This window comes from Furipterus horrens, unplaced genomic scaffold, assembly GCF_987537825.1.
Source record: "Furipterus horrens unplaced genomic scaffold, mFurHor1.1.pri manual_scaffold_11, whole genome shotgun sequence".
NCBI classification, from domain to species: Eukaryota; Metazoa; Chordata; class Mammalia; order Chiroptera; family Furipteridae; genus Furipterus; species Furipterus horrens.
Genome location: NW_028327181.1, coordinates 65,034,558 through 65,048,697, shown reverse-complemented (window position 1 = coordinate 65,048,697; position 14,140 = coordinate 65,034,558). Strand labels below are relative to the sequence as shown.

The 14,140-nt window shown below is 47.3% G+C and overlaps 1 protein-coding gene across 4 annotated transcripts in view; it reads right to left on the bottom strand.

Annotated features, from left to right (window-relative positions):
* The window catches only part of RFFL (ring finger and FYVE like domain containing E3 ubiquitin protein ligase), a 66,009-nt gene that overhangs the window by 2,434 nt on the left and 49,435 nt on the right, over positions 1 to 14,140 (bottom strand). For all 4 annotated transcript variants that reach the window (XM_090291244.1, XM_090291245.1, XM_090291243.1 and 1 more), the window contains exons 3-6: positions 6,773 to 7,183; positions 3,240 to 3,323; positions 2,058 to 2,268; positions 859 to 882 (exon numbers count right to left, since the gene is read on the bottom strand). In XM_090291244.1, the coding sequence (XP_090147370.1) occupies positions 859 to 882; positions 2,058 to 2,268; positions 3,240 to 3,323; positions 6,773 to 7,183 (730 nt within the window). The remainder of the gene's footprint in view (positions 1 to 858; positions 883 to 2,057; positions 2,269 to 3,239; positions 3,324 to 6,772; positions 7,184 to 14,140) is intronic.

Below are 14,140 nucleotides of genomic sequence, written 5' to 3'. Positions count from 1 at the left end.
CCTGCTCATTTATCAGCCAAAAGATTCTATCTCATTCTGAGCAAAAGGCCATTTTACTAAATAACAAATTTGGAGTCTTCTGAAAGTTTAAAAATGCTTTGCAAACTCCTACACTACTCTGAGAACATTCTCTTTTCGGGGAGAGCTCATAACCACATAGCCTTGAGGCTTTCAAAAAGGTATAGCATAGCATTTCAGAATACTGTCCAGATCCAGTCAGATTCCTACAGTGCTTTTCTGGGACCACCCAAAGGGTCAGTGATGGTCTTTAACACACAGGTGGGTGCGTGGCAGCTGAGGTGAGTTATGCATCTTGTGCCTAGAGAGTACCATGTGGGACCTTTCCTGATCTGTCTCCAGAGCAGCTCTAGCCACTGCCCAGCCTTGTACAAACAAGGCTCTCTCAGGTCACCACCCTTTCTTCTTGGTTGGTACCACAAGCTGTTAAACACCCCAAGTGATTTCCCTGAAAGCGCACACAGACCGGAACTGAGTGGACACTGGAGGGGAAGAAGTGCCTTAGGACCAGGAGTATGAAAAATGAACCAAGTGGGACATGTGCCACCACTCGCTTTATTCAGTATTTTACAGATGCTGGCTTCTGAGCTCTGGCAACCCCAGGACGTGGAGATCAGTCTGCCCCCAGGTGTGCTGCCCCTTTTGTCCCTTCTCAGGGAGGGGAGAGTGAGAACGTCTAAGGACCCGAGAAGCCCTGGTTCTCAGTGAGTTTTCCTCCACACCCTTGTCCAAGGCTGATATGCTCAGAATCCTTAGACTGGTAGTAGGGATTGGGGTTGAAGGAGGGGAGGACAGAAAAGCTGAGCCTGAGCCCATTCCCAAACAGAAACAATTACATACCGTTTTGGTCTTCGGCACCACATACTAGAAAAGAAAGAGAAAAAAGTTGTCTAAATTTGTGATGGTTTGAGGAAAGTCTGCAGCTGCCCTGACCTCGGACTGTCTCCCTGCTGGGAACCAGGACGGCCGAGAGCCCAGACACCCGCCCTCCTCGCTTACTCCACATGCTGAGAACAGACAGAGAGCTCCTGCTGGTATGTCAGTCTAGCCTTAGAAAAGGTAGCCCACTGGTGTGGGTGAACAAAACTGCCAAGTAGGACTGATAATAAGCCCAGCACCCTGAGGCTAGCATTAAAGAGGGAGTACTGCTGCAGTCTGCCAGGGCCTCCGGATGACGTTCCCAGGGGGAGCCACCTCCCGTTCCTGTGTACTCACAACTCCAGGGAGATTCTGGGGGACAATCCCAAAGGAAAGAATGAGTCTCATCAGGTGACCGTTCAGATGCCCCCTAACTGATGACTTTGAGCTACTGGGAGACCAGAGCCTGATATCTGACTTCCACTGTTAGTAAGGAATCTAAATGCTGGTCTGCAGGAACTAAATCAGTTGGGGAAGGGTAGGGAGGGGAGGGGGTGCTAAGTGAAATCATTTCAGGAAATTCAGAGTTTGAAACAGCTCAACACCCTTCTCTTCTGCAGGACTTTCTGCCTTTACTAATACAGTGTCTACCATCGATCAGAAACAGGGGGACATAATGGAAAGTATTCTTTCCCAAACTCGTTTGACCATAAACCTCGGTATTTTACTGGGAATTACCTGAAAACGACAGCACGAGAATGCTTTGGGAAACGAATACAAGGAAAAGCCCGAGTGCTGGCATAACAGACACCGTCCTCACGCCACGCGTGCCAAGATCTGCTTCCTCATCCCCCTACTGTTTAAGTAAGTCTTGTTGGAGGTAGCAGTGAGTATGGTGGCGGTGACACACAGTGGGAAGGCCATGGACGCAGAGCAGGAGCTCCTCAAACCTGGGTTCTACAACAGACGGGGGATGACTAATGCTACTTCACGGGCTGCTCTGAGGATTAAATAAAAGTACACGACGCCTAGCCCAGTCCCGGCACTCGGCTCCGAACGACGGCTTTCACTAGACGGCGCAAGGAGTACAGGGGCTCCTTCTCCTTGGAAGATGCTGTCGTGCTTTGGAGTGAGAGCAAGAGCTCCGGAATCTGTGCGGCTGCCACACGCCAGGTCCTCACCCAGGTGCTGGAGGCCTTTCTGATCCTTGTACAGCCGCGTCACCCTCTCCATCAGCTCCCACTTCTCGCAGCAGCCCTTGTAGTTGACGAAGTTACGAGCCAGGATCTCTTTCAGCTGCCGCACAGTCAGACCTTCAATGTCTTCCAGGTCGGTCAAGTCAGACAGGGAAGCCCTCCGGCCCGGGACGAAGCTGTCCTCTGAGTCGACGGACTAAAAAGGCAAAGATGAGATTGGTTCGTTCAGGTCTTAACTCCTCACACTCTCTCTCCGAGGACCCCAAAGCACTCACCACACCGTACTTTTCGTAACTGACCTCAAGAAGAGAAGCAGGAACAAAGGCAGGGAGAGTACCTGGCATGGTGCTCTGCATCGCAAAATAAGAATCCCATCTCTTCCTGACCCAAGCTCTGTGCTCAGGCGTAACCAGCCACAAACCAAGCAGTGGATATAAGAGAACCAGCAATTTGAGTCAGATGACCCTAATTTTGAATCTTAACTCCTCCACTGACTAATGTTAAATACTATCCGGCCAGATGCTCCCCTCTCTGAGCCCGTGTGCCCTCATGAAGCAGATGGCAGTGCTAGCAGCAGGGCTCCTGTGAAGGTTCGGTGTGGCAGCACAAGAAACCACCACGCCCGGTGCTGGCCTTCCTCGCTTTGCAGTACAGAGCGTTCTGCTTTCCCACGAAGAGGAAGACCTCCCTGGCAAGCACTGCTCTGCAGGTGACCTTGACCACAGCTCCAGGGCCCTGATGTTGTGCCCTCCGGACTGGCCCCACCCACCATGACTGAGGCCTGAACCCCCTTCTCAGCTTTCCTCCTGATGATCTGGCCTCCTTCCCCTGACAATGGCTACTGTGTGCTAGAAGCAGAGCAGCAAGCTCTGCGCAACAGCCCCAGGACCTGCACTCTGGCAGCTCTCACAAAGTCTAGAGACCGGAAACTAATGGGCCATGAGGCTCCCCAGTAAGCACTGTGACTTCACAACTCTACACTAACGAACTAATAGGTTCCAAAAAGTACTACCACTAAACTCCACCCCTGAAGACAGAATTTCAGGACCATCATCACAGACTGATTCCTTCCTCTCCACTTCAGAGTCTGTTGAGAGGTTCCTAATAAACACCTAAGAACACCAGGAGAAGAGCAAAGGCAAAGGCCCAGACCCCAAAGAGCCCCACCTGGGTCTCATCCTCAGCAGGCGCTCTGGTTGTGCTCTCCGGGTAGACGGCTTCTCCTTGGTCCTGAGACACATGGCCATTGGCCTGTGGGAAGAGAAAGTGTCATCACATCCAGAAACATCCCAGCAATTTGCATAGCACTGGCCCTTCTGAGCTCTCAGCACGTCCCAAATGCACTCCTATCTCCCCCAGCAATCTGGAGTCCTGCACAACAGCATGACAAAAGCCTGCTCTCTAATACCGACCTTATTAGGCAGAGAAACTATGCTAACAGATTTCAGCTCTAGAACAAGAGCGCGTTAATTCTGCCCACCATCAGGTGACAGTAGCTCACTCACCGTCAGTTTACCCTCAGCTGGACACACCACATGAAAGGAAGATCACATGTCCACTGCAGGAGACCGCTCTCTGTCACTGAAGTTTTTCTTGACCCTGACCCTAAACCGCCCTTCCTGTAACTTCCACCCACCATCCTTGATTCGGCCCCTTGGACCAATGCCCACCATTTTCTTCCAGACTGTTCCTATCATGTCCTCCACACTGTATCTGCTTGGCTTCCTCAACGGGCCCAGCTGAAACAAAACTTCCAAGCCCTCACTGCCCTAGCCCCTCTCTCTGGCCAGTCACCACTCTCCTTCTGGAAACGTGCCCAACCAGCAGGGCATATTCTTAGTAAGAGCTGCTTTGAAACCTGGTCCAAAATTTATTTTAAAGCATCTTAGAGTCTACTAGCCTAAGACTACATAAGATAAATGCCAATGCTTAAAAAATTTCATTCTACTTAGAATTCTAACCTCTCAAAACGTTCCTCCTAGGTGTGAACTCCTTCACATTTTGCCAATTCCCATCACCATTTAAGCCACAAATCCCTTAACTAGATCCTCTACACCCACTGCTTCCCCGAGGCAAAGGGCCTCCTGTGAGCCCGGAGCAGACGGGTGTCTGAGCGCACAGGCCTTGGCCGGTAGTGTCTCTGAAGCACCTGTAAACGAACAGCCTAGGACACCAGTTGCCCACTGGCCCAGCCGCCCATCCCTGATGAGAACACACACATGGAGCTAAGTCAGAAGAGGCAAGCAGCTACAGCAGGAATGAAAGTAGAAATAGCCACCCACCCCCAAAATGCCAAGTGAGAACAAGATCACATGTACAGCCTAACAGGTATGGGGAGGCACCCACAATAACGTCTTTATAAACACCTCTCGTTTTCTTAGCTTTACACAGATGTGGTATGGACTTGGAATTACAAAAAAATCTTTCAAGGCCTAACCCGTTCCTAAACAGAGAGCTTTTGTAGGCCCTTTTTTTCTTAGAAAGAGAAACTGGATCTCATGTTGCAAAGCATGTTGTCTTTTGTCCACAGGCTAAATCAGAGTCTACAACTAGGATCTGTCCAGTTTTGCTTATTTCACACACTTCCTCCCCTAGCAACCAGGGCACCAACGAAAAGGGAAGAGCCCTGGCATAGCAGCACTAAGAGACTTGCATTCCAGCTACAGCTCACTTCATGGCACTGTCAGGTGGCCTTGCACAAGGTACTTAACTAGCTTCCCCCCTTTCTGTTTTCTGGCTTGCAAAATGTACATCTCACCAGAAAAAGGAATGTGTAGCTGACCTGAAGCCCCTCTGAAAACCTCAGAGATCAGAGAAGCACCCAATTAGATCTGGTTTCTGGTTAAGACAGGAAGCTTAAAACCTACTCCTTTCATAAAAAAAAAAAAAAAAAAAAAAAAAAAAAAAAAAAAAAACCACCTGAAGATTCTTTAGAGAAAAGCAATTTCCTCAGTTAAGTCTCCTAGCTGCCCAGGAACAGAGAGGAGTGTTCAACCAAGCAAAGGAAGAAGTCACAGCAGGAGATAAAACCTGTCCCGCAGACTGAGGGCCAGAGCTCAGGAAAGAGTTAAACTGCAGGTGGAAAGAAAGCATGCTCAAGCCAGCAAGGGAATGAACTGCAGGTGAAGTTTGCTGTCACAGTGGCCTTTATGCCTCAGTGCCCATCAGAGCTGAATCAGGTGATCGTCAAGCAGAGGCAGCAACCATCCACATCTGGGAGGGAACTGACCATGCGAGTACTATGCCAGCTCTGAGCAGCTCAGAGCTCTTCGGACATAACAGCACACCAGTCAGTGCTCCCAACACGCTGGCGAGTACGAAACTGGCCTGGGATTACCAACCTCATTTCACTGGTGAAGGCTCAAAGTCCACCCAGGTGACCAAAGAGCCAGTGACAAACGATGTGGAAACTGGGTGGCTCTGCTAGGTCCTCACCCCCCATTGAGGCACTTAAGTACACCCACAAGGCACCACCCCTCCCTACACAAGGCTTTAGTCCGCTGGCCGCACTCTCGCCCCATAGTGGTTTGCGGGTCTGCCGTCCCCCTAGGCTTTCTGAGGACAGAGGCTATTACTTCTTCGTTTTTTACTTCCCATGCCTGGTTCACAATTCAGTCCACGTGCTGCTCTCTGCTGACCTTTCCTAGGCCCCGCTGGGATGATGATGATAAGGCAGCTTACTTTCAATACGATGCCAACCACTCCCCTGCCCAAACAGTGACTGGCAAAAGAAGCAGTGTCCTTGTCGTGATCACTATGCTTCCTTACTCTCCCTTCCCTCTACACGTTGTTTTTTCCCTATGTGCCTTGGGATGATTACTAAGGAACTGAGATCCCCATCCAGCTAAGAAAGACCACAACCAAGGTGACCAAGTGGGAGGGCAACTTAATGGAACTAAATTTGGAGAGTTAAATGAATTTTCTCAAAATATTTCTGGGCCCTGACTGGTGTGGCTCAGTTGGTTGGGTGTCATCCCACAGAGCTGAAGGTTGCTGGTTCGACTCCTGGTCAGCGCATACACCTGGGTTACGGGTTCGGTCCCAGGTCAGGGCACGTGCAAGAGGCAACCCATCACTGTTTCTCTCTCACAGCGTTATTTCTCTCCCTCTCTTTTCCTTCCCTTCCTCTTTCTCTAGAAATAAATAAAATATATTTTTAAAAACATATTTCTGGAACAATGAAATTTTTTAATGTCTAACTGGGATATATGTATGTAGTAAACAAAAACACAGCCCTGGCCGGGTGGCTCAGTTAGTTGCAGCATTGTCCCATGCACCAAAGGGTTGTGGGTTCAAGCCCCGGTTAAGGCACCTACTTAGGTTGTGGGTTTGATTCCCAGGCAGGGCACACACAGGAAGCAACCAATCAATGTTTCTCTCTCGCATCGATCTTCCTTCCCTCCTTTCTTTCTCTTCCCACCCTCCAAGCCCCCACCCTCAAATCAATAAACATATCCTCAGGGGAAGATTAACACACACACACAGACACAAAATAAAGAATAAAAACAACCCAGTACCATGCGTTATCATCTCTAAAAAAAGCCAAAACCTGAGTGTGATGTCAAGGAAATATCACTCATGCATCTGTAGGCAGAAAGGTTTCACATGATTAAGACACTTAAGCTCACAACCCACTCCCACAACACAGGCAGGAGGGTAAATGAGCCCTCAACCTGGCAGAACCTGCAACAGCGCCATACCTGCTGGTTTTCCTGAGCCTGGGCTGAGGGAACAGAAGTGGCTTGTGTGGATGAAGAAGGGAGGCTGGATGAGGTAGGAGGTATTGTGCTGGGGTGCGGCTGGGTCAGGAAGGCCTGCTGCTCAGGGAAGTCTGGGGAAAAGGTGGGGGCACGAGTCCTGCCCTCCTGGGAGATGACAGGCTGCTGGCCAAGCACCAAGAACACTAGCTCCTCTTTTTCCCGGCACATTTCAGTAGAGATGTCATGAAGGTTGAGATAGTCCCTCAGGTCCTTCACCTTCATCTTCATGAGCTCCTCCCGCTGAAAGGCTGTTGCTTGGAATCGTTGGCATAGAAGGCAGAGGCGGGGCCCATTCCCCACTTGGCTCGAACAGGTCATGCAGAAATTTTTCTTGCAGTCCAGGCAGGTCTGCTGCATAGAGCAAGAGGCAAAGGAAACCACATCAGATTGTGAGAATAAATCAGAGTGGGGTGGGAGCTTAGGGCTGCCAAGCCTAGCAAGACCACCAATCACTCTTTAACTAAGCTCTCTCTATGTCCTATACCTAAGGATGTAAGCCAACTTGCAAATTTCAGGTTAAAAGCCACCAGAGGTGGCAGACCCTCTGTATACATCTGTGTATCCATGTACAGGATACAACATTTATTATCCCACGTGAGGCTTTATTTATCTTACTGATAGGGAAATGGAAGCTATTAAGACTACCAGGTCTGGAATAAAAAATCCCTACATTTTTATTGTCTGCCTCCTCCATCTCTTATGGTATCACCTTGGGTGTGTAACTTAGCCTCCCTGGCCCTCAGTTTCCTCATCTACAGAATGGGGGTGATAGCAGTATCTACCTCATAGGATTGTTGTAATGTGAACAGATAATGCATTTAACACAGTTCACACAGGAGTCCACAGTAAGTGTAACTGTTTTAATTATAATGGCTAGGAAATAACGAGCTAATGATGAGAGGTAGGATTCAAATCCTGAACTGATGCTCTGTCCTTTATTGCTGAAATAAGAAAGCAAATGTAAGCCCTGGCTGCGTGGCTCAGTGGATTGAGCATTGGCCTGCGAGCCAAGTGTCGCTGTTTCGATTCCCAGTCAGGGCACATTACTAGGTCGCACGTCAGGTCCCCAGTTAGGGGCACGAGTGAGAGGCAACCACACAGTAAAAAAAAAAAAAAAAAAAAGAAAGCAAATGTATAAAAGTTGTTGTGGTGGTGGCTGCTATCAGTATTACTAATTAAATTTATTGAGGGATCACTATGTGCTAGAACTATACCTAGTCTGTCATTTTCTTTTAAAGATTTTACTTCTTTATTTTTAGAGAGAGGGGAAGGGAGGGAGAAAGAGAGGGAGAGAAATGTCATGTACAAGAAAAACATGGACAAGTGCCTCTCACACGTCTCCAACTGGGGGATCTGGCCTGCAACCCAGGCATGTGCCCTGACTGGGAATTAAACCAGTGACCTTTAGGTTTGCAGGCCGGCGCTCAATCCACTGAGCCACACGAGTCAAGGCCTAGCTTGTCATTTAATTCTCAAAGCAAGCCCGCCAAGTAGGTATTCATGTACCTCCTAGTTTCACAGATAAAGCAACCGAAGCCTAGAGTTGTAAACATCACACTCAAGGGCAGGCAGTAAACAGCAGAGCTAGGATTCGTTCTCAAGGTCTGAGTTTAATGCCCACAATCATGCTCTTTCCACCAGGCCATGTTGCCTAATTCGGTCCCAATCAAGCTGACAGCACTGCTGAGTCAGGGGCCTGGCTTTCCATCTCCAAACTCCTAACCCAGTGCCCCACCCAGAGGTTGGTGCCCGCCCCCAACCCTGGAGGCCCACTCAAGAGTGCTGGGAATTCAGTGGTGCAGAAGAACACATCCAAGAACAATATTTAGACAGCTATAGGAGGCCCTCTGAGCATGATGGAGCTCTTGTTTGTGAAAGTACAGAGTGTCTCAGAAGGGCAACAAGAGGGCCTGCTAGGCAAGCTGGTACTGCCTGGCAGCAGCGACTCCCACTATTGCAGACAACACAATACATTATGTCTTTTTTTTTCTCTTTTAAGATTTTTTTAAAAATTTATTTTTAGATAGAAGGGAAGGGAGGGAGAAAGAGAGAGAGAGAGACACACATCTACCAGTTGCCTCTTGTACACCCCCATCTGGGGACCTGGCCCGCAACTCAGGCATGTACCCTGACCCTGACCTGAATCTAAGCAGCAACCTCTTGGTTTGTGGGACGATAACACCCACACCAGTCAGGGCACAATACATGACGTCTTGCTCAACTCACAGGAAGCAATCCCTAGCCTCTTGCCCCACAGGCTGAGTGAGCACAGTGACATGTGACTGAGCTCTGCTGCAGCCAAGAGCAGGTCACACTCCCACGAGAGAGCTAACTCCTGAGCACACTGGGGTGATCCTGGGGGACACACTCACTAAGCGCTTAAAGAAATAAAACTTTTCATCCTATGGTGACTTAAGTATTAACCTAAATATTTTTGCTCCCTCTTTTCTAAGTATAGAAAGCTATTCAAGCCAGCAAGAATGCCCAAGAGACTGACTCTCGCAGTCAAAATCACAGACTCTGTGTGGGGCTGAAGTACAACCCAGCATAACTGAGAGCCACATTTAGTTTTGTCTAAGTGTCATTCACATAGTAAAGGGAAACGGGCATAATGTTTACCGCCCAGTTTTGAATATAAATATACTTGGGAGGCATATCAAGCTCCCTTATTTTCTACGCAATGACACCAGACAAGAAAACGTTCGGGGACTGTCTTCAAAGGACACACGGCTGCACAAGCATCATAACAGTTCTGGGACCAAAAGCCACTCAGGTAGAAAAAGGATGTTTTGGGGTTTTGAGGGTTCATTCATATCTGGAGTTTTTCTACTGGAAAATAAAATGTGTTTAGGATGCCTGATAGTGAAATGAAGAGTCTTCAATGCCATAACGCTGTGGGTCCTGACGTGGAACATTGCTTAAGTCAGTGTAGTTTGACAAGACCTAGCCTGACACAATTAAAAAGCCCCGAGTTACTCAATCACCCAGATCTAAACAACACTATTCTTTCTTCAAATGTGTGTAGTTTATTGGGTACAAGACCAGAATGCAAAGACAGCAACCCAGCTTCTATGCCCACCTGCCCCCCAAGAAGGACTCTGAAGTCAGCCTGCATCTGAAACACATTCTAAAGGAGAAAGACAGTGCTCGGGGCTAAATCCCAGTTTGCAGAGGCAGGAGAGAACAAAGGAAAAGGAAAACCGGCTGTCAACAAACGTGGGCAGAATGAGCAAAGGAATCAGGCAGGTACAAATTCCAGCAAATGATGCAAACCAACTGAATAACAAGGTAGCGTGAAAGATGAATTAGTGGAGCCAACATTCCTGCATAAATGCCAAGAGTCACACGCAAGCATCCAGCATCAAAAAAGGAAAGGTTGCTCTCCTTTCCGATTCTGCCCTTCGCTTATTCCTATCCCCTCCCCACCCATATTCCCTAGCACAGGTGAAGCCCAGTTTCTCACCCTACCAGCCCCTCTTCCTCACCATCCTTGCTATAGACATGTCTCCCTGCAGCCCACTGAGAGGAAAAAGGGCAGCCAGAGGAATGACATATCAGGGTTAAGTCATGGCTGGCCACTTCCTAGCTAAGGGAACTTGTGCAAAAAAAGTTCCCCCCCTGTAAAGTCAGGTGGCCAGCCATTCAAAGGACTAGTGGACATATCACATGAGAATGTATGTTAAACCTTAGCATAAGGGGATATACTCGCAAATAGGTAACACAGTCATCTTTTATTCTTTCCCCTGGTTTCGTCTGAGCTTTTGCCAGTACCTAAGAACCAACCCCTCTCTTTCTGCTCTGAGATATGAACTACCTCTTCCATGTTTCCAAAAGCAAATTCCTCCTCCTCTTCCCTAATCGGTCCAACTAAAGAGGCCGAACACCAAACTCGCTACACAGTTGTCAGGGCTGCTGTTAAAGCACGGGTAGGCGCTGCCAATACCGATGGGATATGAGGCTTGTAGCAAAAACAGCCTGCCATTTCTCTGTAAGACTGGAAACTCTAGGAAGGCAGGAAACACATCTTACTTATGTTCCCTCCGTACAGTCCTGAATGTGATCTGTGCCTAGTACCAAGGGAGCATTCATAAAATACTGACCACAATGAAGAAAAGAGAAAAAAAGATAGTAGGATCCATGTAATCATTTCAATTCAACCACTTTTAGAAAAGACACTTTAACACGTTGCATACCGGGGTATTTAAATGCCTTTTAGAAATGACAAGAATTCTCGCCACCCGCCACCGAAAGCAATGTGTTAAAAAGCCTGTGGCTGTTAAATGCCAAGTCCTTCGGAGGAGACTGCTGATCCACTTAAGCATAAAATTACAAATGAAAAATTCTAACAGAAGAAAAACATCCATAATATTCACAAAAACCCATCGTGAATTACACAAAATTATTGTACTTTTGTAGCAAGAAAATACTGTACCGATAACCATCTTTACCTACCTGAACTGGAGCTTGGCTTTCCCTCCACAAAAGCCCTTCTTGCTATAGAAGTGTTCTTCTTATCTCTTTGTATGGTGATGTTATTTGCCCCCAACTCCCTGTCAGACTACAAGCTCTCTGTTAAGCAGGGACCACGACTTCATCTCTGCCATCCTATCCCAGGCAATGCCTGACACACAATAGATATTCAATAATTTATTTTCCCATAAACAGATGGAAAGTTCCTTATTTTCTTCAAGTACCATGCTCCTAGAGACCCATGGCAATATCCTATCATCTTCAATTTGACCTTCTCCCACTACATTTCATCTGTCTTCGTATGCTACGCATACTCTTATCTCAGTGGCCAAGTAACTCAGTTTCATCTGTAAAATAGGTTAACAGCCACTACCTCACTAAGAGTTGGTCATAAATGGCAGCTATAGCAATCCGTCTCAGGCACCAGCCTAGACCAGACTCTGATAATTTCCCACCCAATGTCAAGTGTGCAAGAGCTTCCTAAGTGCTGCTCCTACCACAAATGACACCCCATCTACTACCCAACAGGACTGAAGAGGTCATTCCTTTGTTTAAAATCTTTCTGATGGTTCCTTGTTTTCTGGTGGTATCAAGTGCCTTACTATGGCAGTCGTGGCCCTTCACCACCTAATCCCAACTTCATTCTACCCTAAATCCCAAAGTTCCCTGCTCTCTGGCCAAATAGGTCACTCACTATTCCCAGATAAGCCTTGGACTTGCCCCACATCCGGTGCCTTCACTTTAGCTACTGCTTCTCAGAATTATCAGCTAGGATGATCCATTAACCAGACAGCAAGCATGCTGAGGAAAAGGCCTGGGTCCCCCTCAGCTCCGTCCTCACAAATCTAGAACCTCTGGCTGCTGCAGGCTGCTGGTACAGGAGGGGGCCCTCAACGAAACTCGTCAGCATGGAATTATCAGCCACCAAGTACTATAAGGGAAATAGACGCTCTCTGGTCTGCTTCCTCTTTTCAAAATTGTTCTCCACTCAATTGTCCATTCATTCGTTCATTCATTTAAGAATTTTTATTGCCTACCTATGATGTGTCGGTCACTGTTCTAAACACTGGGAATAAAAACCTGTGAACAAAATTGACCAAATCTCTGTTCCTATGTAGCATCTGAGAAGACAGGCAATCCAAACATATTTACGTCAGGCAGTGACAACCACTATAAAGGAAAATAAAGCACCTCCCCTTCCTCACCTAACCGTCATTCTCCTTTCTTGAGGGGGGCTTCCTCGCTCATTCACGTTTTCTCCTCCGGCTGAGATATGTCAAGAACTCACTAGATCCCCTTGTTCTCCCAAGTTTTCAACATTCCTGACATGCTGATCCCTGAGCTTGAATCACCACCACTGTCTTCTTTGCTCTTTCTTGCTCCATTTCCACTCCATAGAGTATAACTGACAATTAAAAAAAAGGTGGGAGGGGGGGGGCACGTCCACAATCCCCTGTGAATACTGAGAAACTATAGCTAAGTTTTCGGGGAGTCAAAAGTTATACATGGATTTATGACTGTGCGGGGCGGGGGCGGTCAGTGCTCCTAGCCCCCACATTGTTCAAGCGTCAACAATAAGTGTGGACACACACATCGGTAATGTGGAGGTAACTACCAAAAGAATCAGCCGAAAGAATTGAAAGGAGTTGCTCTGAGGTGAGCAAAACGAAAACGGGGCTCCCATTGTTTGTAACAAACTTTGTTGAACAACTTGACTCTGTAAGTTGTATACTTAAAGAACTATGACAATTTTTGAAATTGTTGAAAACAATAGTTTTGAAGGTTCAAATAAGCCTATTACAAATTTATGCTGCTCGTTTAAACAAGCGTTTTCCCTATTCCTTCTTCCCAATTACTTCACCACTTCTGCCAGCAGTTGCTCCTAACATGTCTCCCTGTGTAACTGTGAAAACATCAAGGTCTCTGGCTACCCAACATACCCTTGACGTGCCTGAGGAGTTCTTGAAACCACTACCTTAGGTAAAGCGAACAATTTCTTCATCTACAAAATAGGAACATATAATAAATAGCGCAGATTTCGTAGGCCGTTGTAAGGATTCAATGAAGATAAGGTACTTGAAATGCCAGCTTCAGTGCTGGTCATGTGACAATCACCCAAAAGCCCTCCTTCCATTTTAACTCAGATCCTAACTCCACAACACCATCTCCATCACTGAGAAGACTGAGGCCATGTGGCAGCATGTTCCTTCTCTTCTCCCCTTCAGTCCCAATCTATTGCCTATTGACTGAATTTTCCAGTCTAAGTATAAAAGGAGGGGCACCTCTGCCCTCCAAGCCACCGCTCCCTGGCCCTCCCTGACCGTCTGCAGCAGCCTCTCTGGTTGAGTTCTCACAGTGCCCGGGGCAGCCAAGCAAATCACAACAAAGCTCTGCCATGTGCCCACCTCTGCTGCACTACAGTGAAGTGCAGGCAAAATACAACCCACAGGGTAAAATGCCAACCCTCCACCATCTCACAGATGAAAAGGGAAAGGTGGGTCAACAGGGTAAGCTGCAGAAATTCTGACATGCTGAATGTCTTCTGGGAGAGCTTTTAAGTCAAAGATCTGGGTTTGAATCCTGACTCTGCCATTTAATAGCTATGTGATCCTGAGATGCTATCTAAGGAGAAGTGAGAGAATGAGTACTTTAATGTCTCTTATGCCATTTGTCAGGAACTTGACACATACAGTTTCCATTTAACTGTTAAACTCTATGCCTTAGTTTCTCATAAAATGAAAGTTAAGGGACCCTAAAATCTACATCACAAAGTTATTGTGAGGATTAAATGAAACAAATCTAAATTGCTTAAAACAGTCCCTGGCATATAGCAGATGG